This window comes from Harmonia axyridis, chromosome 3 (genome assembly GCF_914767665.1).
Source record: "Harmonia axyridis chromosome 3, icHarAxyr1.1, whole genome shotgun sequence".
NCBI classification, from domain to species: Eukaryota; Metazoa; Arthropoda; class Insecta; order Coleoptera; family Coccinellidae; genus Harmonia; species Harmonia axyridis.
In genome coordinates, this window is record NC_059503.1 from 22,475,777 (window position 1) to 22,502,430 (window position 26,654).

General features: G+C 31.5%; 1 protein-coding gene across 2 annotated transcripts; it reads right to left on the reverse strand.

Moving 5' to 3' along the window:
* Positions 1-4,659: 4,659 nt before the first annotated feature.
* Positions 4,660-26,314, reverse strand: LOC123674698 (proton-coupled folate transporter-like). 2 transcript variants are annotated; one of them, XM_045609678.1, is made up of 7 exons: positions 26,069-26,314; positions 13,731-14,736; positions 9,207-9,308; positions 8,959-9,096; positions 8,606-8,689; positions 7,760-7,916; positions 4,660-5,374 (listed from the first exon to the last, which is right to left on the reverse strand). In XM_045609678.1, the coding sequence occupies exons 2-7, from the start codon at positions 14,716-14,718 to the stop codon at positions 5,155-5,157; spliced, it is 1,689 nt and encodes a 562-aa protein (XP_045465634.1). In that variant the 5' UTR covers positions 14,719-14,736; positions 26,069-26,314; the 3' UTR covers positions 4,660-5,154. The 2 variants fall into 2 exon arrangements, with proteins under 2 accessions (XP_045465634.1, XP_045465633.1); XM_045609677.1 differs by lacking the exon at positions 26,069-26,314 and adding an exon at positions 23,699-23,810.
* Between the last annotated feature and the right edge of the window lie 340 nt (positions 26,315-26,654).

The window sequence follows — 26,654 nt, forward strand, 5'->3', positions numbered from 1 at the left end:
AAATAATATCAAGCAGATAGGTCAAGCAATAAGTATCTCAAATCAAGTCAATTCAAATTCAAGTATGTAATTTGTCACGAGCTTGATTTTCAAGTCAAGTTGGTTAAAATAGGTACCAAGCTACTTGAAAAGTTATAACGTGAAATAAACATAATTTGAAAATAATTTTCGTTTCACAAAGATTACTATTCTACTTCTGAATGTTATTCCTCATTATTTTTCATATCATTTGATGCAAAATTTCTCTTCAGTACTTCATTAGAACCAAAATCTTAAATGCAATTGAGCTAACCTTATGGAAGTCAGCTCATAATTAAAGCCGTGACCGTGAAGAAGAAAAGAATTTTCTCTCGTCAATAACTTCTCATGGAATGTTTTTTTCCACTTTGAATTTTTAAGAGGATTTCATGTAAATAAATTTCGAGGAATACATTGGATGTAAATGAATACCGGTTATGATTTGGGATATGATATTGGAGATGATAATCGGAATGACTCATCATACTTCCGTTGTTTTTTGAACCTAAATGAGAAAAACATATTGTATTTCCAATTATTGAGAATCTCCGAGAAAACTTTTGATGTTGAATAGAGAAATAGTAAAAGAATCCATTGATTGTTATCAATAACCAATTAGAGATTAGGGAGCACAATTAAAGAATATTCAGTTCATCAAATGGGTATCGAAATGATATGGAAAATTAAATTTTACTTTTGATATTTCACTCGGATACTATATGGGCAAAATATCATAGCAACGACTAGTTTTCTAGTGGCAAAATAACTACTTTGTGGGTTGTACCTTAACCTTCGAGAACATTTCTGGCTGAATATTAAAAAATTAATAATATCGTGACGAAATAATATCTATTCGGGTATAAACTTTTTCTGTCAATTCTTCAACAACAAAGACTGAACAGTTTTTGTCAATACCTATTTTAATGTTCCACATTTTTTGATGGAATGAAATTAATACTCAAATCAATTTTTCTGAACTATGTAAAACAAAGAGTTTTTCTTTTTTTATCAACAAAAACGTAATATGGGACAGACATTATATTTCGGTTTTAAATTCCTTGATTTTTAAGAAGAAGATTGAATATATTATTATCGCAAATCATGATGATGATCGAGTGATATGCTCTTTCGCAATTTAGAAAAAAATCGAAAAAAACTCTGACTTATTTCAGTCATTCACCTATTGCTACATTGGAGACCGAAAAATTGTATACCTAAGTGTTTATGAGATGAGATTCACCTTGACGTAATTGTTGTCGATTAGTTTAACTAGATTATGAGTTCTGTTATTGATTATTTTGCATATGCAAACTAAATTTCAATCTAGTCGGATATACTGAAGTTGTAGTAAAATCATCTCGTCTTAACAAGAGTTCGAACGTTTGAAAAAACTGATTTTTTTTTCAATTCTCACAGCCTCCCTCAAGGAGATTTGTCGGTATAGTTTGGATATAAATATTCATTAGAATTAAAATTTTTGAAGGAACAAAATCTTATTCATTTGAAGAAACGAAAGAAATGTATCCACATATTAATATAATTCATTATGTAGAAAGTTGTAATGAATCTGGAACTCCTTCTTAATTGAATGTAGATAATCCAACAAACAGATAACAAGTATTTTGAGTAATCTTATCATCTGATGGAAGATGAAATAATTATAACACAGGAACTTCGGAACATTTCCAGATAGACAATATTTTGCAAATAGCAATAATTTTATTCATGGGCGCCCGCAGGGGGGGGCCATGGCCCCCCCTGAGATTTTGATTGCCGCATTTTTCAGCACAACTTCCTCAATATTACTTTCTCAATCCAAAGGGCAAGGAAAAAAGGAAGGTGATGGATTCACAACAATTTTCCGGTTTTCAATAGAATTACTATACATATAGTAGAGCATATAGCAGAGGTATTTTTTTAATTGAAAACTTTTTTAGACGCATTGAGCACTTTTTGGGTGAAGAAAAATCATGGAACCGAACGCACTCCATGCGTGTCAATTTTTTTATAAATTCATCTTATATAATTGTCTTTAATAGATGAAGGTAAGAAAAAAAGTGTTGCAGAAAATAGAGAAAAAAATTTACCGATTATAAAAACAATAGTTTTTGGTGAACTCACGATATGCCTATACGAGAGAGCACCAAGAACTCTGGCAATTTTAGTGATCTTTTGAAATTCAGAGTAGACGCTGTTGATACAGATTTAGAGATCCATTTATTCAACGCAGCTGGTAACTCGAAATATACTTCTCACATAATTCAAAATGAGATCATTCCGATAGCTGGGCATGGTAATAATGACAAATATTGTAGAAGAAGCAAATTCTTCGAAGTATTTCAGTGTAATGGCTGACGAGTCTGCTGATATTTCTGGACATGAGCAGTTATCTATTGGAATACGATATGTACATAAGCAAAATGAAAATTTTACAGTGAATAAAGAGTTTCTTGAATTCGTACAATTGAACAAATTGAATGCTGATTGCATAGCTACTCCAATCCTTGAGTTTATAGAAAAATCTGGTTTGAATTTGGACAAACTTGTAGCACAAGGTTATGATGGATGCTCAACAATGGCTGGTGAAATTCACGGGGTTTAAAAGATCATAAGAGATAAGTACAAGAAAGTAATTTATTTCCATTGTGCCTACCATAGGTTGAATTTAGTAATAAATGACATCAGTAAAATTAATAAAATTCGTAATAGCATTGGCACCGTTAAGGACATTATAGTCTTTTTTCGAGAGAGTACTTTAAGAAGAAATCTGATTCCAAATATTCCTTTGTTTTGTGAAACTCGTTGGTCAGCTGAATATAAATCTTTGCGAGTTTTCTCTGAAAACTACATTCAAAACTCTTTCTGCTATAAAATCTGGAGAAATTTCAATGAATTCTTCACCAACAAAAAGAGCTGCTCAGTTATGGGCTGCAATAAACTCTTTCACTTTTGTGGTTTGTTTGACGGTAGCAAGTAAATATTCAAATATATTGGAACAATAGCAAATACACTACAAGGTGTTTCTATTAATTTTGTGGATGTTCACCGTCATATAAATTTAAGATCATTTGATTTCTTCCCTTGAAACGAGATTCTCGAAAGAACATGTAATGCTTTTTTTTTTGTTCAATTTTTTGCCAAAGAATTCAATTAGTAGATATTGAATCTTTTTTTTTTTATTTTGCATAGCCCTCCCCCCCTCTTATGAATATAAATACAGAAATAGAAAAAAACGGAATACTGATGTCGCCTACTACAATCATGGACGTTTTTCAATAATTGTCATTTTGCCCCCCCTGAGAAAAATTTCTGCGGGCGCCCATGATTTTATTATCATTTACCTAGTAGGTTTCGAAAAACAAGCATGAGGCACAAGAGTTTGAAAAGTCAAGTTTTTTAATAGATATTTTTCATGACAAAAAAGGGAGAGGTAGCATCACGTATTTAAAAAAAATCATTCATCAAAAATCTTCAATCATATCTTCGTGAAATTGGAAACGTGACATAACCTTTTGCTACTGAATATCTACAGAACTCGAATTCTTACATTTTCTCGATGTTATGAATGATTCAGACAATATAGCACATTCATTATAAAAATTTTTTGATATTATATTCATGACATTTTGACAGAATAATTATTTTTTATTCTTCGATCAGTATTCACTTATGTCCAAATCCGAATATTATTCATCATTGTTCATTAGGAAAATAAATATTCTTCTTTTTCTACAATTTCAAGCTTATTGCAAAATTTCATAATGATTGCTTCATCACAACAATAGAAAATTCAAGCAGTTAGCAGAATAATCAAAAAAATTATTAGATTAGACGTAATATTTCAGTGACAAATGATCCAACCGATTCGAAATTTCGAATTTATAGGTGAGTAACAATTTCAAGCTTTATGCAAATTTTTAATGTTGATTTTTTCACGAGAATCGTATAGCATTCTGCTATTTTTAAGAAAAAATGCCTAATATCACCGTAATAAGAGAAATTGAAATTCAATTTTTTGATTGTGCCATTCTGTCAGCCGATAATTTTCAAATTCATACAAAATAAATATTTTTTCTATAATTATGAGTTTCATGCATAGCACATTAAAAATGGTTAGGTATACGAGTAATTTCAAAGTTTTTCAGCCACTAATAGACGGCAAATTTCAACTGAACCAATGGTTTTGGTATAACGAATAGAGAAGAACGGAAGGAGGTTTTATCCGTGAAATTTTCAGAGAATAATCAATTGGAAGAATTGAAATTAACATTGTTCTAGTGCTTCACAGAAGAAAAATGGTGGAGGAGAAATTCAGACAGAGAATTCCGAAGATATTCATATACATACACGGTATCACATTGAAAATCAAACTGAGGTCTTTATATATTATATTTCTCTGCTGTCTGGTGCTATCATACAATTTTCCATCTAGAAACCATTTATTATTCGAAATTGCGCGTTTATGATTAGTGGAAATTAAAATGAGGGAATTAGTCTTGCGCAACATGGTATAGGTATGTTATGTGATATTTTTATTTCATCAACAAATGAAAAGGTTCATTTAACAACGATCTAGCAGGAGTTCTGAAGAATATTTGAATTTTTTGAGCTACTTATGGTTGAAGGATCAAATGAAACCACTTTTCTGTTCTTGTCTTATTAAATATCCATAAATAGTTATTACTAAACGATTAGAGGAAATATTCAAGAAACTTATAATGAAATACTTAAAGAAATAATTACAACAAGAAGAATATTTCAGTTCGGCTTTAGGTGCTCAGTATGAGCTCAAAATCTAGTTATAAAAATTTCAATTCTGTTCGATTGAAATTTCAATAATTTTCTGCTAGATTTGAGCTCATGAAATAAATCTTACAATAATTCGTGAATAACTACAGCTAATAAAAATATAGACATATAAGTACAACACATATGATATCAATACTGTTGAAGAAGATAAGTCTTGGTCGGATAAAGATCATCTGAAAGAAAATACTCTGACCTATATAAATATCCATGAAATATTTTTTCTATAAAACAGAAAGTAGAAGTAAAACTAATCCTTCATGGACTTGTGGTGGGTAAACCTAATACTTATATTTTATTTCATATCACATTTTATCACATTCTATCTAGTCAATGATTTTCTCCTTCGAACGCTGGATTGGTTACACCTTCTTTCTCCGATATTTCGTTCTGGCTTTTAGCATCCAATATGGGAGATCCAATTTGCACTTTTGTTGCTGCTGAATTGAGTATCACGTCTTTCAGGGCCGATTCTTCTGGCTGATTAGCTACTTCCAAATCTTTAGTTTCATTAGCTTTCAAAGTTTTTCGGTTTTGGACATACATCCAGCTGAAATTAAAATTGAATATTATTTTCAGTTGGTGGAATAGGTACATTTCACTTTTTTTTTCCACCCATAATGTCTCATCCAGTAGAAATTATGATGAATCAACTATTTCATTGAATAATGGGTATTTTTCAAGAGCTCGAGGTCTAATAATAATAGATACAGAAATATTATTGGAATGAATTTTTCATTTATTAGTCTGCTGGATAATTTCTTAGCATTTATTTTTTAAATATGATTCATACGGGTCACCTAGTTCATACAATCAGTCCAATTTTTCACTACTTTTTCCAATGAATTTGGACGTATGCCGTCAATGACTGCTAGAATATTATAGCTTCCAATGCTTCAAGAGCAGGGCTGGCGTTAGGGGTGAAACAGTGAAGCGACTGTTTCAGGCGCCTCTTTTCGATGGCCGGCAATTTAGCCCAGTTTGTGGCCGCTCTTTCATATTTCTGAAAAAATATAGTCTTGATTCTTGAAAACAACATGAGGTTGGTCCGCTTTGCTGCGTTTATCAACATTCCCTGCAATCAAAATTTCCAAACAGTCTTTACTAAGCCGCCTGTTCAATATATAACACATGGCAACCTAACCAATATAAGCAGCATTGCCTATTACCCTAATTGAATCGAGGGATGGAATGTATTACACTAAGACGAAAAACAACACTTCGAATTATATGGGAGTTGTTCACACATTCAACATTTATGGAGAATTCCTACGATTCTTAATTCGAAACTAGTTACTGATAAATGTTAAATGTTTTCAGCGGAACATATGTTTTTAATCCCATTTAGTTTTCGAAGCTTTGCATGCCTTACTGCCCTTTATATCTTGTGGTGTGATAGGTAATCTTTCATCGATCGTATGTAATCGATTGTGAATGTGAGAATCAGGTATGTTACTTACGGCGTCGAAGAAATCCAGGAATTTATTGTAGGTAACAATGTCCGAAAAAAAGAAACCCAGTAGAAACGACTTAAGAACGAAACGATTAGCAAAATCGCTAGAGAAATCAAAAATGGCGAAATATCATCGAGGCAGGTGATGTTTTTTTTTCTGGGGGGGTGTTTATTGATACTTTTTCAGCAGGGACGCCAAAAAATTCTTTGCTTCAGGCGCCAAAATTGCTCGCGCCGGCCATGTTCAAGAGTTGCTGGTTTGTCGGCGTAAACCATCGAATTAACATAGCCCCATGAAAGGTAATCTAGAGGTGTTGAGAAGCACGAACGAGGAGGCCAGTTAACAGGACCATTTTTGTCTTCTGGAAATGAATTGATTTTGCAATAAATTGATGGTTAACCACACTGTATGGCAAACTGCGACGTCTTGTTGGATTGAATTTTTGGAAACAAAAGCAGTCAGCCTGGCTCAATAACGATTGCCATTCTTCGCAACCAACTTCTTCCTTGAGAATACGGCCATTTTGCTTGGTGACGAAGCTATTCAAAAAGAAATGAGCTTCATCACTAAACACAACTCTTAGGTAAAATGCTCATCTTCGGCAAGTTTTAAATTAGCCCTATCAGCTAAAATTCGACGTAAACGATGATTTGGTTTGAACTCTTGCACGAGCTGTATTTTATAGTCACGTAAGAACAACCTTACGTAAAATTTTCCACGTAGTTGAAGGACAAATGTCAAAAAGTTGAGAACGGCGACGTATGGACGTTTCGGTGTCTTCTTCAACTTCATATTTATTTTTCAGAGTAAATTTCCAGAATTTAGAAGCGTTTTTCTGGTGTTGAACGATTCATGATTGTCAAACCTTACATCGTCTATCAATCATTATTTGTCAATATTTATGTTTTTATCGTTTCTAAAAGAAGTTGTAATCAACGTTTTCTCGTTCGCAATGCCATTTCCTACCAAGGTCATGAAACGAATCAGTTAATTGTCATTATAGACTGAAAATAGTGCAGATTTTGCATGTAGGTTCATTACTTCTTTCTAGTAGAAATCACGGAATATGAAAAATAAATGAATAAGAGAGACATTTGAACATTCTGAAATGAAAAAACCATCTTCAAAAATTCAGTAGTAGCTACTACGGATAAAATATCATGGTACAAAAATTTAAATTTTTTTATAATTTTATTAAGTAAGTATCTACTGAATATTTCAGAATTCAATTATCGAATTCTTCTACGAGATGAATAATGATTTCCTTGGTTTACGAGTTCTTATTGTTTTTTGTTCCATACACTTATACAGATCTGCGAAAATACCATCATAGTTTTCATTTTTTTAAAAGAGCGATTCCAAAAGTTTATAATTGGAAACAAATAAGCGATTTACTTGATTGAACTTGAATAATAAGGGAGACTGAGCTTTATTAGTCCATAATCTTCTGTTTCGGTATATAGGGTCTGAGTAACACTCACCCGAAAATTATCACTGCTGGTATTGTCAGAATACCACCCAATATGAAGAACAGTCCAGGCATAATATTTAGAGTGGCAGCGTAAGTTCCACTGTACATCGGACCATAAATAAGTGGCATCAATGCTTCACATGCTCCAAACAGAGAATTAACTTTACCTAAATGAAAAAAAATCATTTTATTATCACTTCTTTTTCCAATATCCTCTTATATTTCAATTTTTGAGTCTCTTTTACCGAACAGCGCGCTATTACATTTCTTTTCGAATCTTGATTTGTAACAGGAACAACTAAGTATGTATATCTAAATGGAAAACTCTCTAGCGTAACTTAACAGAATTTTTCAGAGATTAGTTATTTTATTCTTTCCAAAAAACAGAAATGAATTATTGAGCAGGTTGGAACTTACATGACTTGGTAATTAAATAGACTCTAAAAGCAATTGGCAAAGTAATTACAAACAATTAAGGAAATTAAACCTCCACAGTTCATCAAAGTTTCAAATTGATTTTATGGATACTGATTACTGATCTACTGAATTTTGTTATTATTTTATTGATATCATCTCCTCATTGAAAATTGAATTTTTTCCCTTTTTTGTCTTCGAATAGGTCAAAATAAATACATTTTCTTCTTCGTATCTCATTTTAATTCATCGCAACAATTGACCAAAAAAATATTTATATTCTAGTTAGTTCTGGGTAGTTTACATCCAGAATATTCAAAAATAGCTACTGTAACAGGTACAAAATAATAAATTCTACTGAAATACATTCAGCTCTCCAAAGGAAATCTTAGAGGCATTTTAGTAGAACATAAGATTCACATAAAAAAAAAACAAATCTCACCCAATTCTTCCGAAGAAACAAGTTTAGACGCAATAGATCTCATTGCTATGAAGGAAGTTCCATTCAATATTTCTACTATAGCTCCTGTGAACGAAGAATATATTGACTTTGAAAAAACAAAGGAATGAGCATAAATAAAATTTAGAATGACAAATGAACTGTTAGAAAATAAGGAATTTAAAAAAAAATTAATTATTTCTTCAAAAATTACAGGCAAAATTGAGATATTCTCCTGAAATCTATTTTTACTATCATTATTTTATATACTTATTATGTATATTCCGAATCTGCCTCTTCTGTCAATTGTCAATGATAGAAAATAACTAATTTCATTTTAAAGCTTGTTAACTCACCTAAATAAAAAACAAATGATGTTTTCGCAAATCCATATACGAAGCTTGATAAAATTTTACTGATGGACGAGTATATACCTACAATTGCATCATCTATTTTCATCATATGACTGAAAACACCGACTGAAATTGAAGTACCTGAAAATAAACTCAAATTTGAATGTTTTCGAGGAGGGGCAGCTTCTTGATATTTCCTTAGAAAATCAATGAAAATAAAATCAAATATTTGTAAGATACAGATGTCTTACCAATCAAATTCGTCACCATACAATACGTAGAAAAAATACTGTAGTCAACTTCATCCCAATTGAAGCGATACCTGGTGAACAAGTACGTCACAGCCATTTCACCTGAAAAAATTAATCCAATTCAAACAAATATATGATAGAATATATTTTATTGGTCATCAGGATATTTTTGAGTGCTCGTTTTCTGAACAGATCGCTCCATAATTTCGTTACAATGTCTGTAATTTTCGAATTTTAAGCCGGGAATGGTCTCAAACGATAAGATTCGATTCGCTGATGACGAATACGTCTACAAATTGTATTCTGTCTGTCCGTCCATATACCCTATTACCACCGAACGGAAGGTTCTGAAAGCTTGAAATTTTCAGGGTAGGTTCGGATTTCGATCCTACGATTTGTTAATGGGCGAAATCTGACTCGGAGTTCCGTAAGCATGATCGTCCCCCCAATTTAGGAGGATTCTTCGTTCGTCAATTCATTTTGAAAAGTGGAAAAAAGACTTTTCAATATTTTGTTTTGTTCTATTCCTTCTGTACAACTTTCAGGTGAATTCGGTACTGTGCGAACACCCCGCTTGAAGAAATCCTAGATACGCCACTGTTGCACACTAGTTTTAGTCCACGATTGCCTAATTTGGCTGTTTGGACCAAGGATTCCTCTAATTTTAAATGGTATCAATCTCCAACAGGCTTTGCCAAATTTCTCTTGAATCAACATCTGGCGAAAGTGAAAAGTTTCATACAGAGCCCAGCAAAAAAACCTAAAATATTACGAGAGATAACTGAGATTCTAACAATTAAAAAAACAGAACAATTTCTGAATAGGATTGTAATCACGTAGATTTCAATAATAAATAGTTGCCTTCCCCTTTTACAGACCTTTCATTTCCTTTCGGACCTTTCATTTAATTGGGGATGTATTGAGCAGACCCATCATAAAATTCCTTCACACAATAACGATAAACAAAAACGTGATTTTCTAAGGGTAAGGCTACACAAAAAACTTTAATCGTGATGTGGATAAACAATTGCTCTCTAGTGAAAGTCTGGGACACTAACAATAATTCTTTTACCATATAATCATATTGAATTTAAAAATGGCTTGCTTGCTTTGTTTGGTATTCATTGAAACACTCAAATATAATATTTAAGCAAGTTGCTGTTGACACGTTAGATTTATTCATCCTATATTCATTGTTATTTTTTAATTGAAATGTTTTAATTGATTCTTAATCACATCAACAAACATTTGCCAAGAGTTGCGGCAACAAGTCATAATCAATCAATTTGATTTTTCCATTTGGAAATTACTCCAACGAAGGTAGAAAGACACGAAGAAGTCATGTATGTGATAATGAGAAATGTCATTATCGAAATTAAAACAAAATTTTATGTCGTTACATAAAATCATCATCTGCCGTATAATAACGCTTCTGCAGATATTAATCATGAAAATTCTCGAAGAGAATAAATTTCGTAGCAGAAAAATCAGAAATAACTCGAACCCATAAAATGAGCGATACGAGTAACGAATAAAGCAGATTTTACACCTATTATATTGATTACTTGCGCTATGGCTTCTATGAGATTGCATAATAATACAGTTTTAATAGTCCAATGACCACATTGGCATAATTAGACATATTTCATTGATGGATAATTATTACTTGAGCTCAGCTGTATGAATGCACTCAAGGTTACTGAGTTACTTCTTGACGTTAGAAGAAAACGGTATGGAAAATTGAGTATTGTTCAAGATTCTTCATAGCGGTTTAATAACTGATTTATATTATTTTTTAAATTCTTGTTTCAACGAATGATATGACAATAAGTTCTGTAACGAAGTAATTAAATGAAATGGTTGTAAATATGACAACTATTTTAATCTGTGGAGAGTTCATTTAAATGATGGATCTACCGTTTCCCGTGAACATACGGGAGTATTATCTCATTGAGTTTAATTTGAAATGAATTTGGACCCGGCTTGACAGTTGACAATAACCGATTAGACAACAATACATAATTGAATACAAATCAAATTACATGACGTCAACATAAAAATAAAATTTTAGGACTCTTTCCCGAGGTATTCCAATTTGTCTATGGATTCGAAATTTTATGAATAAAATTTTCAGTTTGTCTCCTCTTATTTCATTGTTTATTATATTATTAGCGCTGCTAGCGTGATGATCTCTGCCTTCTCACATTATTTGAAAAGGCTGATTCATGCAGTTCTGCCTCGATGGAATAATTAAAAAACATCAATTATGATTTTTCATTTCAAATCGAAGTTGGCAAAAAGCGATGAATCATTTAAAAGAATAAATATCCAAGAATACGAATATTTTATTCAAGAAATCAAAGAGAAGTATAAAAAATTACAAGGTGAAAGAATGTATTACAGTGTTCGTATCAAAATGTGCCATAATTTGAATTAAGATTTGAAACTAACTACAATTATTCTATCAAAATGAATATTTATGAGAGCTCAACTTACGGAACTCTATCTAACCGCAGTATGTACATACTTGCATTTTCGCATAGGAAAATAATATTAACACATTTAAATAAAATCAGTAATATTTATTTCTTGGTTATTGGCCCTAATTATTTTTTATTTTAACGTATTGAACAATGTTATATCAAATTTTACGAATTGACAGTTGCAATGATACAATTTGCGCATGAATGAGCGCTCAAATGTTTCTGACTTCACTTAAGAGATTTTTTCAATTTTGATGAAGAGGTCAACACGAAATTTTTCATAAAACTAATATTTGTGAATTTATATCGTACATACCTTTTCAGCGATCAGTTCAAAAAGTAGTATACTTTATTTTACGCTAGAGACCATCGATTTATATGAGGTTTTCACTATATTATTCATTTTAAAGTGTTCGTCATTGCAGAAAGTTCTTATTTATTAACCTTTTTTGGAATAGAAAAAAAGAATTAGAGTAATTTTTTAATGAAAAATAAATATATGCATGATATAACTTCCCGAACAAACATTATTTTTTATGAATTTTCACATAAAATATTAAATACAAAGAGTCTTTTCAAGTGCTGAAAATGCAGTTTCTCTAAAATTAAAAATGAATACCTACATAAAAACGTATTTTCAATTCATGCATGAGGTTGAGAACGACGGTAAATCAGATGAACATTTGAGATTGATTCACTCGTCATGAAAGAGGGGGACCTCAAAAACGCTGAGGAGAGAAGAGTGGTTGAACTTTGACAGATCACGAGAAAGCCACGAAGTTTAAATCCCTCTCACTCGCAAAATCCCAAGTAGGTCGTATCTGTTGTAAAAGAATCATTTTTTTTCTTTTTTTTAATATTTCCGGAAAAGTAAATGACTTGAAAAAAAAATTGGAAATAGTTTGAAGTTGAAGTTAATTATCAGTTATCAGTACCCCCAATCAATCACCGAATCCACTCAGATATATCCAAACAGTTTTGAACATATGTAGAATTTTTGCGGTTAAACTTCAGTATAATTATAATAGTCAAAGTTCACTATGAACTCCGAAAATTAATCTACAATTTCAGAATTTATGGACGACATTACTCAGTAGATCGACTCATTATTCGTTGACAAATTTGAAAATGGTATCAAGTACGACTCAGTACTTGGTATTGGTACTCTTGTATTGTGTAAAGAGGATAAAGAGGATTCACTTTCAAATTTGCCTACAAATATATTAATGGTGAGTTGATTAATCGAATAATATCGACTCTCGACATGATGCTGTACTAATAAATATCAAAAAATAATACACAGAGTCTCCATTCTAACCATTCTTCTATTCTATTGGAAAACCCTTTATTAACTGTGAACATTTGGGAACATTTTAATGCTATACATTTCACAACCATCTACGACACGTATTCATATCATTTGATGAAATTATAAATATGAATTTTCCACCATACAACAAATTGCAGGTTAATTGAACACACGCTCTCAAGGTTTAGAATAATTCGTGAAAATTCGTCAATGTCAAACTCAGCAGTCATGAAGATAAATGGTAGGGTATCTCACATCCGGATGAATAACAGTGATTATGATAATTAGAATCAATCAACCAGAAGCAGAATGAGTGGAAAATTGTCCTAATGAAGCAAATTCAAAGCTTAATACACGGAATTCACAGAAATAACATATGAAGAAGGAATAAGCTTATGCATACTCAACTCCGTTATAAATTCATACTTATTTCAACAGCTCTATTCATGATATTTAATCATCGTAGAATATTCAATCATCGATAAAATAGCATCACTCTCTTTACATTGAAAAAATGATATCTATATAATTACTAAAATCTAAGGAAAAAATATGAACAAGTATTCAGTGGTGTTGTAACACGGTAAAAAGGCCTACACTGTATGAAACCGGTCTTCTAACTTGTACAAGTTCTAATCTTCTGAGCAGTCCTAAAATAAATAGCCTAGATTGAGAACTTTGTATGACTATTTCATGATAAGTTTCACATAAAATAATTTTCAATTTACTTACCATGCATCGGTCCAATCACAACCATGACAACTAACATCAGTAGAATGACCTTTTTTCTCCTTTGGTTTTCGCCTCTCTTGAAGGCCACCTCAAATGTATAATAGAGATGTTTCACATTGAAGAAATCTCGGACAAAAGCCAGAGGCTTATCATCTAAAACTGGTAAATTCACTTTTTCCTTCTCTTTAATCGTAGTCACGCCATAATACAACGCAATAATATACATTATAGCCGAAGAAGAAAACACTCCATAAAATCCAATTTTTTTATACATCACTCCACTCAATGCAAGTCCTATTGGTATACCTAGGGAGCAAATAACATTCACTATTCCTATTCGCAATGTCCTTCGCTCAACTGTTGTCACATCACCCATGAAGCTGAATACTCCCATGAACATAGTGAACCAACCTCCAGTTAAAGCTGGAAAGAGTCCTTCTACGATTCCATTCACTTCCATAGGCAGCTCATAAAAGAAATACGAGCATATCAAGAGTCCAATAACTGTAGAGAATTCTCCAATTATAGGCAAAAGCATGCATGGTTTTCTCCTGCCCCACCTGTCACTCCATGAACCAATAAACATGATCAAAAAGGCCGGTAAAGCGCTTTGGAGCATTGTTTTCCACACTGACATAGAAGCCACCAATTCTTGCACAGCGTTTTCTTCTTTTGTATAATTCGATGTTTCTCTAGCGCTTAAAGCATCACATACATAAGTAGGATAGTTCAAGTTCACCCTACAAGCTTTTTCAAGACTCAGGTTTTGTGTCGCCAAACTAGCAAAAACGCTAGGTATTATATATAGGGCTAGCATTGGCTCTACTGTTACGTTATCTATTATGAGTCGGTATTTTTTCTTCCATTTACTCGTTATCGATTCTGTTCTTTGTTTTTCCTGTTTTTTCTCTTTGTCAATGGAAGTAGCTTCTTTCTTGATTTCCATATTTTTATTTTCTTCCTTGTTTGATTCAGCCATTATTGCCATGTTGTTCCGTTTGAGTTTCTGAAAAAAAAATATATAATTTGCATGAATACTTACTTTATTTATCAGATGATTAATGATGATTTTTATTTGTATTTCGTTTCAAGTAAACGGATGCAAAAGCAATCAAGTATTTATCTACACAATGGTAAAAATGACAAACCATTTCTTTCACGTACGGCATTGGTACTTTTTGTAAATAACAGTTATTACTACAGGTATATTGTTGATTATGCTTTGATAATATTCTTTGAATTCCTTCAATACCTCCTTATCTATGGTAAAATATGGGCATTTGCACATATCCTTCATTTAACTCATCACTTTAATGGTTCTTGGGAAATTGTTCTGAGGAAAGAAGTTATTGTAGTAATATTAAATGATGGTCTTCGCTACCAGCAACAAGCGTATGAAGTATTTTTATGTCACGAAGGATAGATGCTGAGATAGCAGGTACCTTGACATTTTTCAATTAATCTCGAAGCATTAAGGAAGATCTGCTCTTAAATGTTTTGTCTTGAGAAATTTTATGTTAAGAAACATTTCAGAAATGACAGAACCTACAAATCAATAAATCAACCCGATAAAATAAACAAACAAAAACATGAAATGTGAATGATCCAATGATCAACATTTTTTAATGCATTTTCTGGAATTTTTATAGCTTGGTAGAGGTAATTAACTCCTTTGAAAGAAGGAATGCTTGTTCGATAAAATTTTCTGTGCAGACATTCGTTATCGTCTGTTATCACCAAAAAAATTCATTTGTTTTCTTTTCCAACATTTTAGTACTTGACACGTGAGGATAATTAGGTCAACTAGGCGCTGAACACAAATTTGGCACGTGACGAAAAAGCTATGAAATTATTATTGTAAAAATTTCAGCAAATGATTTGATTCTTTTATATCCAGTTATCAGTGAACACCTGTTATATTATATAATAATAATAATAATCAACGCCTAAATTTAAACAATGCACTAATATCAGGAATAATACTGACACAATGCCTAGAAAGCAAAATCATCCCAATATACAAAAAGGGAGTTAAAACTGACCCTAACAATTACCGACCTAAATCACTTACATCAGTATTTTCTAAACTACTAGAGACAGTAATTAAAAACAGAATTTGTTCTCACTTAAATTTTTCCAACTATCAGTATGGCTTTCAGAGAAATACCTCAACCCTTGGAGCCACAACAGATCTCGTACAAAGAATAAGTGCAAGAATAGATGAGAGAAATTATGTGATAGTGGTGTTTATAGATTTGAGAAAAGCCTTTGACATGGTTGATCACGATTTACTTTGAAAAAAATGGGATAAATAATAAAGCCTTATCAAAACTTTTCTAAGGAACAGAAGATATGACACAGTAATAGAATCAACAAGAAGCTCAGAGGAATGGGTATTGAAGGGAGTACCGCAGGGATTAGTGATTGGTCCATTGTTGTACCTCCTGTTGACTTATCTCAAATGTAGAAAAAACGGTTGCTCTCCTTTTCAAACAGAAAAATAAACCTTCAATGCCACTAAACATCGAAATAAATGGAATCAAAATTAATTAAAAAAAATTTGCACACGTAGTTCGGATTGAATATCAATACAATACTAATATACAAGATAGAGCATGGCCAGCACGAAGTCCTGACTTGAATTCCATCGAATATCTATTGGACCAACTGGGAAAGCGAGTTAGAACTATGGTTTCATCGCCCAATAATTTACAAGAGCTCAGAAAACATTGCAAAAGAGAATATTCTCCCATTTATGACGAAGGGCTTTACGGAGCTTTGGAAGCTGGAATCTGAACTAGGGGAGGTCACACGTCACAAATAGAGTAAAAATTTTCATTCCTTTTTGGTCAGTTCTCTTTTCACTATCATTTCAGAAAATTCACGATTCTTGTAAAAATTTTAAATAAGAAGGGTATTCGAGTAATAACCAAGTGGCCCGTTTTTATGCTCACCAGTATATTTTCTCAAATCTCAATAGTCACTGAATGGACATTAAATTTTTTACTCGGAAGAAATAAACAAATAAACGCAGCATAATATTATCAATAAGATTCATTCATTCAAGAACAAATCCTTAACCATTATGAGATATTTGCAATGTTGTGATTCAAAGCACACTTCTGCATAGCAATATTCTCAATACGACCCTGTTATACATTTAATAATGAGGTTGATATCGTTATCCTGAATTTTAAGTGAAATAAAATAAAATAAAGGAGTAAACTCAATGAATATTGATTTATCAGGCACTCTACCAGTCATTCTACGACAAAAAAATCAGCTAATAATTAATTTTGCAGGTCAAGCGTATCTTATCAATAATTGATCGTGACTATTAGGAGTTTACTGATAAAAAATTATTTGAATTGTGCCAAGAATCCAACAAATTCTCTGTTCCACCGGATTAATCACTGACAGTCGACATGAAAGAGTGATTACACAATATTTGGGTGATTATCGTGCAAGCATAAAAAATTAGAATGGAACAATTTGTTTTGTTTTCGTCAAGCTCAAAATTGCGAAATCGACCAGAGAGGTGCGAACAATAGCTATTCAACATCAGGCAATTGTAATGAGTAGTTTGCGTTGAGCATGATGACAATGTCTAGGGGTCAGTACAACTCGAAGTCGAAAATTAAAGTAAATATTAATTCAACCAGTTTCGTATGCAAATTTTAATGAACAGTTATTTGTAAACTTTTATTATGGATTAAGTTTGAACTGGTACCATGAACTCAAATGACCACTAATAAAAAGTGAAGCTCCTAACGAAAATCATCGAAAAGTTCTACTTTTCCTCCGCCGGAGGAAAAGTGTAGCCAAGCAATGATAATAATTAATTATAATGATCACTTATATAAATCTTAGCTAAAAATTGGATAGCCATATTTTCATGAAATTCAAAACGTTTGAACAAAAATAAATAATAAAGACTTTTCATTCCTCGTCTTTAATTACCAGCCTCACTACGCTCGCCATGAAAAGTGACACTTCTTCTCCTCAAGGAATAATATACTGCTGTATAATTCGCAATATTCCTTAAACCACAAATCATTATAAAACTTCATTCACACAACAGGTATACAGGGTGTTTCTAAATTAGACCTGAACCTCGAAGGAGGTGTTAGTACCACTCATTTGCTGTGGATTAAGCCATATTTATTGCTAACCGAAAATAATAGTTTCCAAATGATTTGATTATTATTGAATTTTGGATTATTTCCATCAGAAAAGTATATGTTATGTATGATAAAAGCAAAACCATGCTGTATTAGATGTTGAATAAGAATTAGTATGATTTAAAAGTTGGTATATGTAGAGAAGAATAGTAAATTTCTAATAAAAATATGCTTTCAATTTTTGAATTCCACAATTTATGTATGACGAAATTATTTTAAAAACTTGCCGAATACCTTCTTTCTAAAAAAGTTTTCGTTAGAATGCAGGCACTAGTTTTGTTTCAGCAGAATTTGATTTGAAAGGGGAAAGAAGCAAAGACAGGAAAGTAATAAATTGTATATATTTCAAAATTTCAGTAGAAAAAGTATTCATAAATTATGTTTGAAATGACCTCCAGCATTCCTCATACATTCCTCTTTCTTATTCCTTCAGTTGTTACTTTCCGCCTGAAATTCACTCTCACTCTCTGCTTCGTCTTTTCTAACGATGTTAGATCCGGACTTCTCACTGGCTACGAAAATAGTCCAAAATTATAATCAAATTTGGTTCACGTAAATAAAGTTGTCGAAAAATGAAGTAAGGTGAGAAATCTTTCAAAAATCACAAGAACTCAAATATATCGTAAACTGTTGATTTTTGGCTATCAATATGTCTCAAAGGACTGGAAATGAGTCATACTAGCAGGTGCTCCAAGGTTCACGTATCATTTGGAAACACCCTATATATAATAATGATATAATTTTGTTTTCTCTACTTATAACAAATTCCCTTGAATCAACTGGGAAAATTCAAGAACCAAAACAAATAATTCTATTACCCTGCAAGAAGTATTTCAATTAATATTTCCAATATATTGGGACCTAATCAGAAAAAATGAATCTGGACTTATGTAGGTGCCTAGTTTCGAGATATCGAATAGAAAAATTCATCAGAATAAGGATATATTGAATTAAAATTCACGAACAATAACCACGTAATTTAAAAAAAGAATTATGAAAAAATGTAATATACATAATTGTACAGTGAACGCTACCTTTCTTAGTAGGTTCTTCAGTGCAGATTAATTTTGATTATGTGCAGAAATCGCTTGATCGATTCTTTAATTTTTTTGGAAATTTTTGGAAGAATTTTAGTTATGTTAAAAAATGGGTCATATTGTTAACACTCTGTATGTTTGGAAAAATCAAAGCTCAGGGCCCTTCAGTTCTTGCTACGCCACTGATTTCAGAAGAAATTCTTTAAGAACTCAAATGAGCTTCATTATGAGAAAACCTTCTTCACCTTCAAATATCTTGCCTAGTTTGTCGGTCCTGATGTAAATTTAAAGCCTGAATATGTGTAAATAAGGAGATTCTTCCATAGTTGGAAATAAAACCTATCCGAATAAATTTATGTGAATATTGTCTCTAATTGATTCTTCCTGCCATCCGAAAAAAAAAACGTAACTGAGTAGAGATCGAGCTCTAGATTAGAAAGTTCTACTTATGTTGACGAAGACAAACACACATGATAGGATAAATCAAACAGTAAACTGGGTAAGTTGGTCGAATTGCAGAAAATTAATAAGACAAACAAGAATACAAATGTCAACTACTGAGATAAATTACCCGTGATAAAATATACAGAGATGGTGAAGTGGAATCTCCCCAACATATTCAATTGGAGAAAAGAAATTTCACGATAGAGAACTATTCCATTTTTTGCTGGTCATCACATCTATTAGAATCTTCTTGGCTTCAAAATGATTTGTGTGTGGGACAATACGAAAGGATGGTATTCTAGTTTTATTGAATTTAACTGATATACCTTACCTATTATATTCCAATTCAATAGGACAGAATAGTTCCACTGGACCATCGATAAGATGATTTTAGTGGTAGTTGAAATTATGTATTGAAATATTCAAGAAAAGACAGCTTTTGAACGCACGTTCATTAATGCGTCTATTGGAGATCACATAATAGGTTTATTTTGATTTCAAAATTGTCAGTTTTTTTTATAAATGAGGAGTTCTGGTGGCGATCATCTCAAAATTCGACATGAGCATTCGAGTGATTATTTTACGTATACAAAAAAGATTTCAACCTAGTCTGATCTATTGTTGTGCATTTTTTTTAAGATATTCGGCTTTAATTTCTATGGTTCGTTATTGAAGCGATCAACACAAAATTTCATTTCGGTTCAAACCTATTTTCAGTCAAATACCTATTGGTTTTTATCGAATTTCCTATAATTCTGATGAGGCCCTTAAAACAAAATCTTGCATAAACCTGGATTCCTGTTTTATATCAACTCTATCGAATCTATTGTCAATAGAGTATTGAGTAATTTTCCAATATTCATTTTGAATTTTCTCTGGTTCTGGTAATTCGACAATCCTAAAATTTTGTATGGAACTTGAAATTGTTTTACAATTAAATGCAACACCTCGATCGAATATGTAGTTTTAAGATGAAACCCCTAGTCAGATAATGCTCATTAACGAACTTAATAACGGTGTTCCTGATCAGAAACTATCCTGCAAATTTCGAGTTTTTAAGTTATTCCGTTCGAGAGTTATCGTGTTTACGGCTAGACCCGACCTGGCGGACAAAAACAATTGAATAAGACTAAATGATAAAAAGCACATTTGGAAGAACGAACAATTTCACTCAGTATAAAAACAAATTCAATATTTTGATCAATATTTCAGCAAAAATAAGATAAATTCCATTTCTGTCAATTTTTTTAAATGGAAGAACCTCTTTTATTCCAGTCCATTTTTGTCACTCACCACGACTCAATTCACTTACTTCACAGTTCCTAAATATTACCACTACAACAGTCTCGATCTCTGGGTGAGCAACTACTAACATAGAATACAAATATTCTACCATTGGGATCTCGTCTATCGCTCCTAAAAAATCAGCTTTCTACTGTACGTCCTTTTTGACCTTATAAAACACTATTATCTCCCGAAAGGGTTTAATTTATTCATGAACAATGTGTAATAGAGGGCTGGCATTTGAATGGTACCATTAATGTTCCAACCTGAATACCTCATACCAAATTTCAACAAAATCAACCCGAATTAAACTAGCAGAATCGAATAAGAATTGTAGAAGTATAGTATATCCAAAGTCATTTGAACTAGTCCATAAAAACGCTTGGCCAGATGTCCCTTTGAAGTGGATACCGCGATCCGCTAAATACCGGGGTTTATTTGAAAGTAAGGCAATAGATTCACTAGCTTCAAAAGAATTTCTGAAAACTTGGACAACCCTTGTATAATCCAAATATTCTGGCTTCCCCAAGTGACTTTGGATATACTATACAAGGATTTGCATAAAGATCGACACACAGATACGAAACCAAAATCAGTTAGAATGCCGTGAAATGCATTTTAAGGATCTAAAATGTTGAAATCGGTGTCTGAAAATTTTCATTTCGAAAGTTATCATAGATATCCTTCCTCTGAGGAAAAGAATAGAACATGTTCCAAGGAATTTTAATAATGTATAAATAAATGGTATGGTCGAAACAGAAATTTTCCTGAACCTTCATTAGAAATTAAATTTTATTTCTTTTAAGATGAAATAATATGCCTAAATTTATTGAAATAAATGTCAATTTTTTTCTTCAAAAACTCAAAAACATATTTCCGTAATATATCAAAAACTTAAATGCTAAAATGATTTTATTATTATTTTGACCTCTTCTACGAGTGATATTTCAGTAATAATTTTTTCACTTGCATGAATGTTGACCGATATAAATCTTCTCGATCCAATATCCTTAAATATAGCTACCAAATTTTATGGACAATTTCAAGCAAACCTTATATCATTCTGGAAATTCAGAATTTCATTATTGAATGTAATAAATCAGTGAAAAAAGTTTGAAAATGTCTGAAAGTTGATTAAAACAATACTCTGTACTTTAGCATATACCTCGGAATTTAATAAAAATAAAAAAAGTCATTTCCTCGAGAATAATCTACTATAGAATCGTTAAATTTGAATTGTAAAGCAATAAAATATTTTTCACAGCAAGGTGCTTCCAATTGTGTGATTCCCACTATGTCAAGCGATTTTACTGCATAAATTTCAAAATAACCTGGAAAAAGTTGTGAAATTCCCTGAAACTAGATAATGCAATGAAGGAGATGTGAAATTTTTTTTCAATAATAATAAAATATTAAAATGCTGTCGGAAAATATCAAATTTAAAATATATCATATTGTTTACAAATTCATTTTGCTAATAAAGCAAATAAAAAATTTGGATCTATCAATGCCTGCCAAATTATTTCTGTATTCTTATTCAATAATTAATCATTGTATTAACTGACCCGATTCTCTATTTTGCCACTGGGTATACATACATATATGTTCTGATCTTGAACTTGTAGGCTATTAACCTTGATATCGGTTCTTCAAACAACTTGACGCACATTATATAAAGTATACAATATAAGAAATTTGTTGTATTGGATCAATATGATTAACAAATAGTACAACGGGTAACCAAAATATATTTATTAGTGAATTTTAGTATTTTCTGTCGAAACAGATCGGAAATTCGACAATTGGTTCAAGAATAAACATATTTTCAGGCTTATGAATCCATAACAAATTGTACCTTTATTATATATTTTTTTAAATTTTAAACATGAATTGATAGTTGAAACACAAGATAATGGTTTCTGCTCTTATCAATACTTTTTAATATTTTTCGTTTAACAATTTGCTCTATGAAACCATCCAAATATCAAGAAGAAGTTTTGAACATTTCCAATATTATAAAATTCGTGTAATTGGGGATAACAAATTCAACTTTCAATGACGTCTTATAAAGGTGAAATAACCAAACGAACGTTAATATCAAATTTTAAGAATATCATATTATCTGAACCTCTCATCAATATAAATTAACCGTTAAAAATGTCATCATAATGAATCATATATACAGTTTTGAACTCTCCAGGGGCGGATAAATGAACGAGCACTCAAATGCTCCGCTTCTTTCCTTACACACGAATATCTTCTTTTTAAACTAGCCTAATAAACAGAAAATATTATTGTTTTTGTTCTCAATTTTGTACAAAAGCTCTCACCTATAGGAACTATTCAAAAAAATGAAAAACATTATTTCAAATTTTCATACCTATCTCAAATCGTAATTTCTAAAAACTTTTTGTTGGGGAACTTGTATAATAGTATTAATTATCTCAAAAATATCCCAACGGAAAAAAAACCTACAATGGATGGTATTGTTAATGATTTGAGATTTTTGGGTAAGGTCAATTAGTATACCTATTGTATATTGTATTTATTTCGAATATTTCAATGAGACTAACAAAAACTCTACGAAATTCGAATTATTCGGTACTACTCAAAAATTGTACCATAAAAAGTGATAAATCATGAGGCTTATTTCTATTCAGAATTTCTTAGAAAAGTTTTCCTTTTTCCTATAAACGATTAACATAATTTTCTTCATAAACAAAACGTCAATTAGCCCTAAAAAAATATTATACTATTCTTTATTCTTCGTATAATTCCGAATAATGTAATATTCTGCACAATTGACGTCAAATTTGTAAGAAAAATTTGAAAAAAAGGAACAATTTCAAGTTGATATTTTAAATTAACATCATCTGAAAAATTGGCTTCATTTCCATAAATCTTGCTTCTATTTGGATGAATAAATATTTGTCCAAGTAGGCAACCTACTTTGTGGTATTAACTCATTATCATGATGGTAATCCTCAATTTTCTTACAGAAATACATCATAGCAACACTCACCCTCAACAGCTAAGATATCAGAGCGTTAACATAAAATTGCAATACGAGTTTTGCATGCCTGCTTCACTTGAGAGCACTAAAAACACAGGTAAGTACTCCAATAATATTCGCGCTTCTAAGGAAGTATCTACAAACCGTGGTTCACCAGATTGACCCCACCAATAGATGGTACCACTCTGCAATTACTATCATCGATGTCGGTGTCATGAGTAGCTCCTATTCAAAATATTACAGGTTGGGTGTAGATTCACTGTGAGTGAAACCATCAATGCAAAAAATTTTAAACAACATAATGTTCGTGTTCACTTCCTTTCGAAAAAAATACCTAAAACACGCAGAGCAGAGAGGTTGAATTCTTTTCAATATCATTCTGTCATATCTACTGATAGCATTTCTGATTTGATTATGAAATGGTTGATTCGAATCCTGGACATTTCAGTTCCATGATTGCTAAAGAATGGTAACACTGCTTCACATTGGCAGAAACTCTCCAGTCATTATACGAGTTTAATGAGACTTACTGATCAACTGAATAAGTCTAATATTCTTTCAAATCAACAATACCCCATTTACTTCGAAAGAAATTATTTTCTCTATCAATTTCATTATGTATATATTTATAGTATTTGCTGATAAGTTATTTTTTTTCATTTTCCTAAAAATGTATGAACCTAGCAAAGGTTTTAGGGATCAAGATAATGTGGGGCATTTTCAGTGGCAGAAACATCTACTCCAGAGTGTAACCAAATAAAATTGAAATTTCCCTAATCATAAACATGATCTTTATAATTCTCATATATTTTTACTTGTGGACGGGTACGTATATTCACTGTAATTTAAACTATGTATTATTTTTTTAATGAAAATTATTTGAATGCACAGCTCTTAAATGACTCTATAATAGAAAAAAAAATTATAGAGTTATAAATCATTTTTAATCTCTTGTTTTTGAAATGCATCTCATATTATGTGAAATTAGATAATTTCAGTACTGTGATGAAATGGGAAAGCACTGACGTCAAGTCAAGAGCGCAATTGGCGCATGAATTAATGAGCGCCTACAAGTTACCGACTTCAAGGATTACTTTCTTCATTTTTTGTTTTATTATTTCCATCATAGTAGTGATTTAGGTTCCGAGAATGTGGCTGATGGAAATTTGATGTTCCTATTAGGTTTGAAACTGAAGAATATCAATTTTAAGTCTCGTGCGAAATTCCATATTGATCGCATTATCAGAACCATAGCAAATTGAATTTTAATATCGAAAGAAAATTATTCAATATTTCCGTGATCACATAACCGATAGTGTTGAGATTTTAGGTGTATACTGTGTCCGTAAAGTATGGAACAAATTCATTTTCAGCTGAAAAGACCATTTTAAGAAATAATCATGAAACACGACGTTTTTTTATTTTAATTTACCGTATTTTGAAATAATGATCTGATATACAGAGTGAATTACTTTCTAGTAATGACGTCACTGTTTTTTTTTTAATGGAACACCCCCATTTTGTCTCAAGTTTCCGATTACTCTAGCTGAGATGATTCCAAAAATGTATCACATGTTGATTCCAATTGGTACAGGGTGGGCAAAAATACAATAACAATATGATAATAATAATACTATTATTGATGAATTAAAACATTCACGAATACTAAAAATATTGAAGTACTAAACTGTCATTGAACACCAATCAATAACTAAACAAATAATGACATTTCACAAAAAACTAGATGACTATGTTTTTTTTAAATGAATAAGAAATAATTTTTTTCATATTCTGTCTGCTAGACCACAAGTACCAAACATGTTTGGAAACAGCTCATTTTTATTAATCTAAAAATGTAACAAACTACATGGTGTTACATTCAAACCAATTGCCGCTAGACAATAAGTATTTGTGATAATATTGTTAATTTAACTAATAAAGAATGTTACGCGTTACTTTATGAGCACACACAAAACTATTGTATTTTTGTCCACCCTGTACCAATTGGATTCAACATGTGATACATTTTTGGAATCAACTCAGCTAGAGCGGAAAATTGAGACAAAATGAGGGTGTTTCATTTAAAAAAAAATACGGTGTCGGCATTACTCTAAAGTAATTCACCCTGTATATTAGATTATTATTTTAGAATACGGTAAATTAAAATAAAAAATCGACGTGTTTCAGGATTATTTCTTAAAATGGTCTGTTTAGCTAAAAATGAATTTGTTCCATACTTTACGGACACAGTGTATATGAAATATCAATTTCATGCTCCTTCCAAAATTTTTGGTGTATCACCTAATCAGAACCATAGAAATTTCAAGAAGAATATTGAAAAAAATACAAATACATTTGATTTTCATCTATGCACCCTACCTTGAAAATAATCTGTCCATATATTCACCTAAAGTCCACAAGAACCACATCATCAACTCGAGTATCCAAACGTAAAAGATTCTACTGGCCAGAATATCACGTATGGCACAATATTATGACTTGCGACCAAGCACATAGACTGGTCATGAATAATAAATTTTCTACTGTTTCAATGCACATAACACCGTTAAATCATCTGATACTAAAGACTGTTCCTCATTCGGCTTCTTTATTCGTATATTCTTCAAACAACCGAATTGTTTATTTTCTTACAGCATTCTTTGAAAAATTCCAAGCAACATTAAAAAAGTATTGCTAACAAAGCAATCACAAACTACGATTACTCTTTATCGGAAAAGTCTAATTTTCGATAGAAAAAGGTATTGTTTCAATGGTTGATAAAATAATCATTAATATTAACAATCGGAATGAACTTCTGTGAAACACAAAACTATCATGACAACTGACTGTTCGCTCAGAACAGAACAGAAAATTAACTACAAAAAATTTTATTAATAGTTTTATTATTTTCCACCTCATTGATCATTATTGAAAATAATAAACCAAATTGGGTATTTCTACTTTA

Excerpts from the sequence above, each read along its gene's own strand:
- LOC123674698 (XM_045609678.1), bottom strand. The coding sequence starts at position 14,718 with ATGGCAATAATGGCTGAATCAAACAAGGAAGAAAATAAAAATATGGAA. Across the intron at positions 8,690-8,958 it reads ATCATTTGTTTTTTATTTAG|GAGCTATAGTAGAAATATTG; the intron begins GTGAGTTAACAA and ends CTTCGTTCACAG. Across the intron at positions 7,917-8,605 it reads TGTTTCTTCGGAAGAATTGG|GTAAAGTTAATTCTCTGTTT; the intron begins GTGAGATTTGTT and ends TTTTTCATTTAG.